This window comes from Cucurbita moschata, unplaced genomic scaffold (assembly GCF_002738365.1).
Source record: "Cucurbita moschata cultivar Rifu unplaced genomic scaffold, Cmos_1.0 Cmo_Scf00035, whole genome shotgun sequence".
NCBI lineage: Eukaryota > Viridiplantae > Streptophyta > Magnoliopsida > Cucurbitales > Cucurbitaceae > Cucurbita > Cucurbita moschata.
The window spans coordinates 1,994,296-2,008,266 of record NW_019268551.1 but is presented as its reverse complement, the minus strand read 5'-3'; the positions used below and the strand labels follow the sequence as shown (position 1 = coordinate 2,008,266).

General features: G+C 31.2%; 1 protein-coding gene across 1 annotated transcript; it reads right to left on the bottom strand.

Annotated features, from left to right (window-relative positions):
- Positions 1–4,462: 4,462 nt before the first annotated feature.
- LOC111431008 lies at positions 4,463–5,419 on the bottom strand. The gene has a single exon (XM_023067496.1). It carries the CDS (start codon positions 5,417–5,419, stop codon positions 4,463–4,465), a length of 957 nt encoding a protein of 318 aa, XP_022923264.1.
- Between the last annotated feature and the right edge of the window lie 8,552 nt (positions 5,420–13,971).

Below are 13,971 nucleotides of genomic sequence, written 5' to 3'. Positions count from 1 at the left end.
GCTAACATCACATTTACGTTTCTTATATCACATGACATCTCATATGACTTACATTACATGGCATATTACATAAACATTCCAGTTGCATAAACATCTCAGGACATGACTCGATAATTCTACGTGTATCTATGACATCAATCAACATATTCATGGCATATAATACTATCATCTCATTCATGACATAACATAGACAATCAACAGTCAACACAAGTTCATACATCACCTAACAAACACAATCTACGGTCAACACAATCTATACATCACATAATCATATCACATAAAATATGGTGTATGCAAGGGCCACAGGGCACGCACCATCATATAACACGTAGAAAGCTAACTCCAACAGTAAGGTCACATAAAAATTTATAACCTTTCATAAGGTACCCTAGCTAAACCACATGCTATTTATCAAAATAAACCCTCGACCTAATCTGTCTTTAACGTTTAGGAGCCATACTGACCTCGGATGGTAAAACTAAGGGCAAAAACGGTTTCGGAAGGGCCAAAAACCTTGGAATCGATATATTATAGTGATACCCATTCACCAAGCCGAGCTGCCGAGCCGACCCATTAAGCCGCCAAGCTGAGCTGCGGGATTTGACAGAGCCGAGCCGCCGTACACGTCAAGCCGAGCCGAGAGGACACGTGCGGAGCCGAGATCAAGGCTGCAGCGCGCGTCTGTGTTGGCCGAAAGGCACAGGGCCCGCGTTCGTTCCGTGGGCTGGTCCAGAGGCCAAACGTGAACCCGACCCGTTTTCCTTCGTCTTCCTTACCCGAAATCTCGCGAAAACCCTAATCGTCGCTGCGCCGCCAACGACGACGTCATAACCCCGATTCCGACGATGTGACGACTCCCCTCGCCTATTCCGACCGACGCGCAACGATATTCAACACCGATAGCCTCGGTCGCTTCTCCCTCCGGCCACTCACCGAAGAAAATCCAGAGAACCACCTCACACGTTTTTTCTGGCTAACCCTCTCGATTTGTCCGTAGTCTCAGACACCCTGGAAAACCCTAAACCTTTGGAGAGCAAAAGTTGTTTAGAAGGAAGGAGGAGAGTTGTATATGGGAATATAAAAGGTTTTTATGACATTTCCATTAAATTAGTAATTTCATTGCTATAAATGTTTTCCAACGATAATAAATGCAGCATAATATCTTTTCATTTTGGCAGCAAAATAAAATCTTAGCATAAAATCTAAAATAAATAAAACAAAAATTCTAATCTTTATATAGTACTTCTCCAAAATTGACATTTTTTTTCCTATGATATCTTCTAACATGTTAGATTGCAATTAATTTTTTTTTTAAAGATTATTCAATTAGTATGATACCTTCTAACATATTAGATTGCAATTAATTTGGTAAAGATTATTCAGTTGCAGCAGATTTTATCTTTAATTTAAGTTTTAAGTTTTATTATCCTATATAATTGAGAAACAATGAAAACGTATAACTTGATTTTTATTGAAGTCATTTAAAGCTGTATTTCACACTGTTAGTTGGATTATTAATTAAAATGTGAAATACTAACAAAAGGTGACGAACAAGCGAGAAGAAGAAAACTTTAGCAACATTTGGTGTAGTTCTCGAGGAACGGGAGCTTACGTTAAAAAATTAAGGAATACTTCGGCTAAGGCCAACCAGGTAAGTGGTTCACTCGTTGTAGGTTACGCATTTTTTGCTGTATGTTGGCACGTGCCCGTGGATTTGCACGTGTCATTAAATTGTATGCTAGTTTAATGTGCTTAAGTACGAAATCATGTGAACGTGAATGTATGCTATGTATGCTGCTTAGTTTGATGTGATATGTTATGCATGTGACGATATGTGGTCCGTGAATGATTATTGCATGTTTGTATGGAATATGTGAATGTGAACAGCGTGAATTGTATGACATGAAACACGGTAAACTGTCTGGAATCATAGCCCCGATAGAAATGTGTATGAAATGTGAATTGAAAATGAGAATGACATGAAGCATGGAACGTGATAGTGGGTTATGGTCATTAAAGATAAATGTAGAAATAGGGGGACCTCATGCATTATGTGTGTTCATGCATCTGGGGGATACCCCCATCCCATCACGAGGGTATGGACGCGTACATCCAATGGCAGGACAATGATCGTTATGCATTGCATAGCACTTCCGTGGCGGTTCTAGTTTTAACGGATCCTGGCATAAGGGGCTCCTAGAGTATGCCCACCGGCTAAGGACAGTGGCCCAGCAGTGTGCGAACTAGCTGGTGAGCCCATATTCGCACGTATGGGCTATGTGTAGAGTATATGGTACACGTCCACGATTATCCATTAGGATTACACCGTAGGGAAAACAAAACGAAACGAAAGATAGATTCCATCATTTCATTGCATGTGATTGTTGCATTTAACCCCAATAGTGGGGTCACTTATTGAGTATTTCTTTAAATACTCAAATCACGTGCTACTACATGTTTCAGGTTAAGGCAAGACATTTCTGTACGGCTGACGACGGCATCGCAACTCGAGACCATGGCACATGCATAGGATAGTGGTATTTATTTTCTTTGTCTTAGGCTAGAATAGGATGTTTTTAACTTAAACTCTTATTCATTTTATTTAGTCTTTTTTTGTGTCGTTTTAAAGATGTTTTCGAAACACGTAAGTCAATAGCTGTGTTTTAAGACAAATGTTATATTTTATGGAATTTAAATGAAGTCTTCCGCATTCAATGTTTATGGTATGTATACAGTAGCGACCTTAAATTAAGTAGAAAATTTCGGGTCGTTACAGATATTGTGTTCTTTACTCAATTTTTATATAAAAATGTGTATGTACCTACATATACGTGCATATATATATATGTGTGTGTATATGCATATATATGTATGTATACATATACATAATATAATATACCAAACAATCTTAGCATAATGTTTTTCACAATAACATAATTTTATAACAACTGAAGATAAGTATAATATTCACCAAAGAAACACAATATAATATTTTTCACACTAACATAATACTATAGCAAATGAAAATAACAATATATTCACCAAATAAACATAAAATAATGTTTTTCACAATAACATAATATTATAGCAACTAAAAATAACTATAATATTCACCAAACAAACATAACATAATGTTTTTCACAATATCATAATACTTTGGCAACTAAAAATAACGATAATAATATTCACTAAACAAATATAAGAGGTTGATAATTTACTATTTAATAACAACATAAATGACTGACCAAGATTGAGGTATGTCATCTATCTACCGATGATGGCGTTTCTCTTGGTGAATTTACATGTCGCTCTTTGAAGGGAACTTCAACTTGCGTTGAAAGTTGGGCTGATAGAATACTTGCACTTGTGAATTCTGTAATAGTAGATAATGTCGTACTCCGTCCCAATCGCCACCAAACGAATAAAATATGTTATTTCCTGCTCCTTCAATTAAGTGTTGTTGTTGGTAGAAAGGCTCCTTCAATGGAGTGTTGTTGTTGTTGGTAAAAAGGTAAACATGTTATTTCCTACTCCTTCAATGGAGTGTTGTTGTTGATAGAAAGGTAAAGATAGAGAGACATACCAAGAAGGAAGCTCAGTAATATAACCAGTGAAAGGAGCGTTATGGATGTGATGTAAGGAAGAACACAACAATTCTTTATAGAGGAAATTGCTTGATGAGCAAGAATGGTCAGCTACATAGTAGTTAATTTTGTATAACTCATATAATAATTATGTAAATGAATACTAAGATATGATGGTTTCCTCTCTCATACTTATTGTTTTTTCATAAAAATAAAATAAAATAAATAAATAAATAAGCAAACAACCTTTTTACACCAATGAAATAGACTTGTTTCCTAATTTTGGTAAGTTAGATAGTACAAGAATACCAAAAATAAACAGACAAACGGAACTATATTGTGCAGTGATAAGCTGGTCAGATGGGAGGGAGGTCGGATGGCACTCAGACTTTATTCCCTCTCATTTTCACTCCTAATTTTAGTCGAAAGATAGACATGTTAGACGGTAGAAGAAAACGAAAAATAAACAAAAATTATTTGTATACCCATATATTTTAAAAATAAAATTTTATTTTAATTTTACTATAATACATGACAGTGTGTAAGTGAAGGGAGGAAGGGAGAAGAGAAGAAACCACACAAATGATACAAACAGAGCATCAACAAATATATTAATCAATTTATAAATATATAAATCAACATCCTTAAATATTTGCTTACAAATTTATTTTAATCATCCATCCAAATCTTTGGAGCATATGGTTGGGATGATCCATATAGGACTAGGCAAATTTTTTTTGTGCAGGATCTGCTATGTACTGGTCTTCAAAGCTTCCATCTTCGAAGTTGAATGTACCTAAATATTGAGTTCCATCTAATTTCCCAACAACAAGATTAACGTAACGATTATCGGTGAAATATATACGATTTGGTAAACATCAAGGAAATTCTTTAGTTGAAACACAAATGGACTGGGAGTCGCCAATAAAAATAGCATCACCATCTAAGCTCTTTATCTCTACCGCCCTTCGCATCTCATCTTCATTCTCATGGATAAGTTTGTAAACTTCAAAGTCCACTGTCTCGAACTGTTCTTCTCCAGAGTCTAATATCCTCAAAACAACCAAAAGCTCTCCTTTGGAAGACTCTGTAATATACGACGTAACCATGTGCCCCATTTCTATTGTGTGGACCATCTTTACAGATATACAAATAGATGAACTTTCATCCTCACTATTTTCAACTTCAACTTTCCAAACATTCAAGTAGTATTCTGTAGCATATAAAGTATCACCACAAATATTAATATCATTAAAAGGAATGTTTGGTGTTGGGTAGTAATACGTCCAAGTTTTATCATTTGCTCTTATCAGACACAATCTTTTGTATGTACCAAAGATACCTACAACCATGTAATCGTTTGGATATAACGATGGATCTTTGGTTAGTATTGCTTTAATTATGTGGCCTGGAATCCACTCAATGTCATCATATGTAGCAACCGGAGGAAGATAAATCACAGTCCCAGAAAAAGGGTTGAATAAAACGATACCGAGTGTCTCATCACGCATGATCAACCAACCGAAAGAGGAACCACGACACCTTTTGTTGAAGCAAAATTTGAAGTCAACCGAGCGAACTATGTTCCTAGTGAGATCGTATAAGCAATGCTGCTTTTCAAAACCATCCTCTAAGGGAACAATGAGCATCGCCAGTTGAGGAACCTTGGAGGCAATTATGGATCGTTGGTGTTTGTGGCGTAATGCATGAAAATACCAAGACTTACATACCAAGCTGAATTGGAAATAATCGTAGAGAGACACCATTTTGTTGAGAATCACACCAAGAACATCGTAGTCAAGTGTTGTCCAATCTCGAGATTTTGAATTTTCCATGGTTTCTCTTCTTTGTTTTCTACCTTTGCTGTACCAAATCACAAATGATATAATTAGAAATATTGTATACCAAATCACAAATGATATAATTAGAAATAAAATTGTATTATGATCTATTTTCTAAAATATGTTTCGAGATTAAATAAATTTCTCCAAACAATATGTCAATTAATTCAAAACAAATAAATCTTATAGCATGTTTTAATTATATTCCTACGTTTTTAGAATAATTTTCTTAATCATAATTACTCTCCCCTATACATTCATATGTTATAATTAACTTACTTTACATAATATATTTATAGATTTAATTAAATAAAGGATAAAATGTTCATAAAAACAATAATTATTTATCTAACATATAAGTTCTCAAGTCTTATACAATATGATATAAAAGAAACTAAAAAAGATATGAAAGAAATTAAACTAGTATAAAGTGTGATTTTTTGTTGTAACAAAAATAAAAATAATATAAAAGAAACTAAAAAATAATAAAAAAGAAAAAAATTTCAATTGAAATTATTTTAACTGGGTCTAATCTTTAACTTAAAAAATTGTTAAAAAAATTAAAAAAATAATAAAAAAGAAAATAATTTTAGGTCGAATTTTTTCAAATTATTTATCTAAGTCTTGAGGTCTTAATACAATAAAATAATATAAAAGAAATTAAATGCAGCTAAAAGAAATTAAAAAAATAATAATAAGTAAAAAAAAATAAAAAAAAAGTTAATAAAAAGGAAAAAAATAAAATTTAATAAAAAGGAAAAAAATAAAAAATAAAAAAAATATAATAAATAAACGTAGTATAAAGCTGAAAAAATATTAAAAAAATATAAAAAATTAATAAAGAAAGATATAAAAGAAATTAAAAAATTAATAAAGAGGAAAAAATAGAAATTTAATAAAAAGGGAAAAATAGAAATTAAAAAAATAATAAATAAATTAAAAAAATTTAAAAAAAAATGGAAAAATAGAAATTGAATAAAAAGAAAAAAAATAAAAATTAAAAAAACAATAAATAAACGTAATATAAAGTGTTATTAACTAAAAGAAATTAAAAAAATAATAATAAATAAAAGAGGAAAAAAAGAAAATAATTTCAGCTGTAAAAATTTAAAAGAAATAAAAATAATAATAATAAATTAACAAAAAGGAAAAAAAATAAAAGGTAATAAAAAGGAAAAAATTAAAAAATAAATAAATAAATAAATAAACGTAGTATAAAGCTGAAAAAATATAAAAGAAATTAAAAAAATTAATAAAGAAAAAATATAAAAGAAATTAAAAAATAATAAATAAAAGAAATTATAATAAATAGGAAAAATAGAAATTCAATAAAATGAAAAAAAAAATAGAAACTAAAATAATAATAATAATAAATAAAAGAAATTAAAAAAATAAAAAAAGGAAAATAATTTCAAGTGGAAAAATTAAAAATAAATAAAAATAATAATAATAAATTAATAAAAAAGAAAAAATTAAAAAGAAATAAATAAATAAACAGTAGTATAAAACTGAAAAAATGTAAAAGAAATTAAAAAAATTAATAATGAAAAATATAAAAGAAATTCAAAATTTGATAAAAAAAAGATAAAAAAAAATAGAAATTTAATAAAAAGGTTAAAATAGAAATTAAAAAAATTAAAAAAATTGGAAAAATAGAAATTCAATAAAAAGAAAAAAAATAGAAATTAAAAAAAATAATAAATAAAAGAACTTAAAAAAATAAAAAAAAGGAAAATAATTACAGCTGTAAAAATATAAAAGAAATAAAATGTAATAAAAAGGAAAAAAATTAAAAAATTAAAAAAAATAAATAAATAAACGTTGTATAAAGCTGAAAAAATATAAAAGAAATTAAAAAAATTAATAAAAAAGAAAAAAATAGAAATTTAATAAAAATGGAAAAATAGAAATAAATAAAATAATAAATAAAATAAAAAAAATAATAAAAAGTAGGAAAAATAGAAATTCAATAAAAAGAAAAAAATAGAAATAAAAAAAAATAATAAATAAACGTAATATAAAGTGTGATTAACTAAAAGAAATTAAAATAATAATAATAATAAATAAAAGAAATTAAAAATTTCAATGGAAAAATTTAAAAGAAATAAAAATAATAATAATAAATTAATAAAAAGGAAAAAAATAAAATGTAATAAGAAGGAAAAAATTAAAAATAAAAAAAAATCAGAAATAAACGTAGTATAAAGCTGGAAAAATATATAAGAAATTAAAAGAAATTAATAAAGAAAAATAAAAAAAAAATTAAAAAATAATAATAAATAAAGAAATTAAAAAATAGAAAAAATAGAAATTCAATAAAAAGAAAAAAATTAAAAAAATAATAAATAAACATAGTATAAAGTGTGATTAACTAAAAGAAATTAAAAATAATAATAAATAAAAGAAATTAAAAAAATAAAAAAAGAAAAATAATTTCATCTGAAATAAATATAAAACAAATTAATAAATTAATAAAAAGGAAAAAAATAGAAATTTAATAAAAAAGAAAATAATTTCAGCTGGGTCCAACGTTTGCCTACGCAAGAAATTAAAAAAATTAATAAAAAGGAATAAAAAATACAAATTTAATAAAAAAAACTATTAGTATTTGAGAAAATTGATAAAATTGTTTATATTTAAAACCATGGATAAAAATAGTTTAAATTATAACCTTGAAAAATTTGACGACCAATGACAAAAACAAGGACTAAACTTAGGAAAAAAAGTGTTAGAATTTAAATTATATATAAAAAAAAATTAAAAACATAATAAGAGAGCAGAGATATAGTGGGAATGAACAAGGACACAAAGTCTTCGTCCCTCCTACAAAAATCAATACTTCAATTTTAGATGATGTATTCAAGACTTAAAATTCTTAAATCATAAATTTGTATGAAATCATTGTAATTATTTTATAGCTAAAAAAATTAAGAATAAGGAATATATTTAAATTAGGAAATATTTAAAATATATGCCTACTATGAAACCAAAAAAGAAAAGAAAAAAAAAAAAAAAAACATTTCAGGAAGACATTATTTACGTATGTGAAAGAATAAAATAAAAAAGAATGCAAACATGTACGGTCGGATAAATTATATAAATAATTTTAATAATAGAATTAAAATAAGATATATGTTCCAGTTTTCTATTATAAATCTAATATAATATGGCAAAAAAAGAGATATACATTTATTAAGGGTATGGGATTGAATTTAAAAGGGCATGTGATCAGATGTGATCAGACCGTGTATGTTTACACATCTATAACAAACGTGGATCTCATCCGTTGTATTAGAGTAAACAATTTTTTTCCTTTTTCATCTTTTCCTTATATGTATTATATATATTCAGTTTTTTTAAACAATTTTTTTCCTTTTTCATCTTTTCCTTATATGTATTATATATATTCAGTTTTTTTAAAAAGATTTTTTCCGTTTTTTAATTTTGTTTTAGTATATATATATATATATATATATATTTCGTTATTTTATAATCTAAATATATTCGAAATTTTACTTTTNGTATTAGAGTAAACAATTTTTTTCCTTTTTCATCTTTTCCTTATATGTATTATATATATTCAGTTTTTTTAAAAAGATTTTTTCCGTTTTTTAATTTTGTTTTAGTATATATATATATATATATATATTTCGTTATTTTATAATCTAAATATATTCGAAATTTTACTTTTCTTTATTTTTTATCAGATTTAACAGGTGTTTAAAAATTTTAAAATTTTAATTCAAAATTTAAACATGGAAATTCAGCTATTTAATCTTTTTTTCAAATTTGAAATCCACCCTTTTATTTTATTTTTGTAACAATCATTATTCTATTCCCAAAATTGTTAATAAATAATTAATAAACTATCCCAAAATTTTCTTAAAAATTATTAATAAATAATTTGATAGTTATTTCCAAAACAATCATTATTTTATTACCAAAAATATTTTTGGTTGTATGAGATAGCTTCCAAATCAGTCAATTCGAGTGGGCTTAATTACGAGACAATTTTTCCAAATTCATAATTTTTAACATCATTTTTATAATTTGCCACTTATAGGATTATTTTTGGAAATTTGGTTTATTATAAGGGCATTCTTTGCAAATTGGATTTGTTAAATTTTTAATTTATTTTTTAGAGTTACTTTTTCAATTACTTTAATTTTTATATTTAACCTACTTTCCATCTTTACCTCCTTTGTACATGCAATGATCATCATATACCATGCTCAATATGGAAATCATCATCATATACCATGCTCAATATGGAATACATCATGCAACATCATACTCATTTATAAGCCATCAACTGCATCAAACATATGCACATCATAGATCGAAACATAAATCACGTACATATAACATGCATCACAGCTCAAGCATCATACTCATACATCATCATGCTCGTAAATAAAAATGTAACGCAAACAATTCTAGCCTATCATATAGTAAGGACACTTACTTGGTTGGCCTTAGCCGAAGTACTCCCTAATTTAATTAACGTAAGCTCCTGTTCCTCGTTGGGAGTTGACTCTTATAAGAACGTTCATCTTATTCACGGTAATAAATCACATTTCTATCATAAATTAACTTAAATTTAGAGATAGAGTGCTATACTGACCTTATTTGTCTTACATAAGGTAAAAAAAATGGGTTTTGATAAAGCTCAGCGGCGAATTTTCCATCTCCAAGGAAAACCACCCTGATCCCCTATAAAAAAAAATGTCAAATTCCCCTTCTCGAGCTTCGCCTCTCACATAAAGTTCTTGTTTCGCCAATTCAAAAGTTGGCAAAGGTTTTTTTTACTAATGAATCAATAGTCAAAGTCATTCCATTCCGGAGACTGTCCTCGATCAAAAGATCATATTTCTAAATTTTCATAAGGCCCCCTTGGAATTCCTTCCAAAGCTTGTTGAATAATTTTTATGGATTCCGTCATCTCACCAAGTCTGACTAAATAACGAGCTAATGAATCTCCTTCTTTTTGTCATTGAACTTCCCAATCAAATTCGTCATAACACTCAAATGATCAACTTGGGTCAAAAACCTAGGAAACTGTATATTACATGTCTATACCGAGCCAAACCACGCGTTTTTGAGCCAAGAAGCCGTGTCAAGACGAAGCAGTCGACGTCTGCATGCGCGACATGTGTCGTTGTGGGGAAGGAGGCGCGTGTCGGGAGGCATTTCGGGTCAAGGCGCAGACTTCGAGTCGTGTCCTCGGGTGCGGGTCGTGAGGCTGGGCCGCGAGGGAACGCGTGTTGGGCCGTTGGTTTACTGGGCCGAAGAGCTTTTGGTTGCATGCGCAACATGTGTTGCCTTCGGGAGGAGACGCGTCGTAGACTTCGAAACGAACACTCGTGTTGGGTCGCCGGATTTAATGGGCCGAAGGGGTATGTCTGCAGGAGTGTGGTGTCTGCATGAATAACACATGGGACGTCGAATTTAATGGGTCGTCTGCATGAGTGACACATGTTGTGTTGGGTCGTCGGATTTAATGGTTCGCAGGTATCCGGTTCGGGTCTGACCCAGATTCGCCCAGTTCCCTGCGCGATTTTTGGACAGTTTTCTTTCTCCTTCCCGCGACGTTTCCAATGTCCTTTTTCTTCATTTTTCTCTCTATCCCTTCGTCCACTTCTCCTTCTCTCTCCCATGAAGTTTCGTGGTTGTTGGACGTCCGTGGAGGGAGATTGAGGATTCACCAAAAACCCGATTTCCGAACTCCTTCTCTGACAGTGACGACGACTACGCAACGTGTGTTTGCTTGGTGTGGACGTATTTAGGCTGGTGGTCACTTTCGCGATGTTGCTTGGTCGATTTAGGCATTGGGACTGACAGTTTCAGGGTGTAGAAGTTTGGTTTTTCGCTCGCTGTAAAACTTTGGCTCTCTCTCTCTCTCTCACTTCTTCATTATTTTCTTCTTTGTAGGTGATTCTGAGAGGCTTGAGGAGCGTGGCTGGAGGTTTTGGCGAGTTGTGGGGGTCGGGAAACGTGATTTCGTGACCTCGCGGGTTTTCCGACGACTGAGTTTTTTTTTCTCCTCCCTGATTCGTTACATTATATAGCCCTAAAAAGAACTTTCGTCATCAGAAGTCTCAAATTTTTGTACTAACTAGGGGTATTTTTCTCTTATCTCGTCCTCATGCTCCCACGTGGCCTCCTCGGTGTGGGGTTCTGCCACAACACCTTAATGAATGCAATGTCCCTGTTGCGTAGCGCTTTCACTTCCTGAGCTAAGATTCTTATGGGTTTTTCCTTGTAACTCAAATCTTTGCTGAGTTGGAGGGGCTCGTAATCTATTACGTGGATAGAGTCCGTCATGTATTTCCTGAGCATCGACACGTGAAATACATCTTGTACTCTTGAGAGGGAGGGTGGTAGGGTTAACTTGTACGCTATCGAACCGATTCGCTCGAGAATTTCGAAAGATCCAATAAATCTAGGACTTAACTTGATCTTAGGTCCGAGCCTCAAGACACCTTTCAGATGGCTAAATCTGGTAAAGCCATATATGGTAAACTATACCATATATATATCTGGTCCGGTAGAGCTTTGAAAATGTACTTTCTATTCTCTGTACTCTCTCTTGTTGTACATACTTGAAGTCATCAATACAAAATCCTTTTAGCCAGAGTTCTCCTTGCAACTTTTCTCTATTCTTTTTCTTTGTGTTCATCTAGATCGAGCGTGTGCGTTGTTGTGTGATCCTAACAACTGGTATCGATCCTAACAGATCAAACGGCTGAGATTTGAGTTCCGGAGATATTTCTCAGATGGTCACGGTAGATGCTCTGTTTCTGATCAGAGGGGCATTTTCGTAATTATACATTCTCCCAGGGGTATTTGGGTCATTTGCAACTTTTTTAATATTTTAATATTATTTTTCCTGAAAAATCCATAATTTTTCTAGATATTCTTCATTACTTGTTGGTCATTTTTCCCGAGCATCTTAAAATTCCTTGTAGATAAGGAATTAAAAATTCGGGAAGATCCTTAATAATTGGAAAAATGACCTTTTTACCCTTTTCACTTACTTTTACTTTCCAATCATTTTTCTATAGAACACTCTTTAAGATTACTTGTTAAGAGATAGGAGTGACTTCTTAAGATCCTTCGTCCTTGCTTAATCCTCCTAATTTCTCCCTTTTTGATCCTTTGGGTCTTTCATGTGTGGCGTATTCTCATGGGAGCTAATTTCCTTCATTTTTGAGTGTTACACTTATGCTCTGCAGACTTTTTTTAGTCTCCTTCGCTCAACAGACTCCTTCTCATTAACTTAGGAGACTCATTTTCGTCTTATACTTCTGTAAACCCCTTGCAGTCTCTTTAGCTCAACATGGTTCTTGCAATCTCCTTAGCTCAACAGGGTTCTTGCAGTCTTCTTATACTCTGTAAACCCCTTACAGTCTCCTTAGCTCAACAGGGTTCTTGCAGTCTGCTTATGCTCTGCAGACTTTTTGTAATCTTCTTACACTCTACATATTTCTTAGGCTATGTAGACTCGTTTTAGTCTCCTTCACCCAGCAGACTCCTTGTAGTCTCATTAACTTAGGAGATTCATTTTCGGCTTCTTATGCTCTGCAAACTTCTTATAGTCTCGTAACACTCTGCAAACCCCTTACTTACAGTCTCCTTAACTCAACAGACTCCTTGTAGTCTCCTTATGTTATGCAGACTTTTTACAGTCTCCTTACACTCTGCATAATTTTTACGCTCTATAGACTCCTTGCAATTTTCTTAAGTCAGCAAACTTCTTGCAAACTTCTTAGCTTAGCAGATTTCTTGTGACTTCCATACGTTTTGCAGACCTCTTGTAGTCTCTTTGCGCTTTGCAGACTTTTTTTCATCTCCTTACGCTCTGCATACTCCTTATAGTTTTCTTAGCTGAACAGACTCTTTGCAGTTTCTTTAAGCTATACAGATTCTTTGCAGTCTCCTTATTACACTCCACATACTTCTTATGTTTTATGTAGTCTCCTTGGCTCTGTAAGGATTTTTATTATTATTTTTTTTTTATGAAAACGGGTTGAAAAATTTTAACATTATATAAAATTTTCCGACTGAACTTCCTAGTTGCTATTGCTAGAAGGATTTTATTATTCTTGTGTATTTGATTTCTTAATTTAAGGTCATATCAGCATTTAGTTTTTGGTGCAGTCAAGCTCTTTTCCCTAAACAATTACTTTTAAATACTCTTGATTGTAATGAATTTGGTGTTTAAGTAAGCTTTTCTCATGAACTTTATCCAAACATATAGGACATATTACCTTCTCCTTGTTCTTCTCCTTCCCCTTTCGATTGTTCACTTCTGGTGAAGAGCTGGAAAATGAAAAATTGAATAGAAAAGAAAAACAGAGAGATGTGGAGTGTGGCATGAGAAAAGATGGAGTCGATAGTTGATGGAGAAAAAGAGAGGTTGTTGATCTCCTTCGATTTTATTTTATTTTCTTTTTTTCTCATATTTTTTTTCTTATTGTTTGGAGCGAATGGAGAAGGTAGACATTGATATTTGAATACTATGGGTGGTGGAAGATGTACGGCTA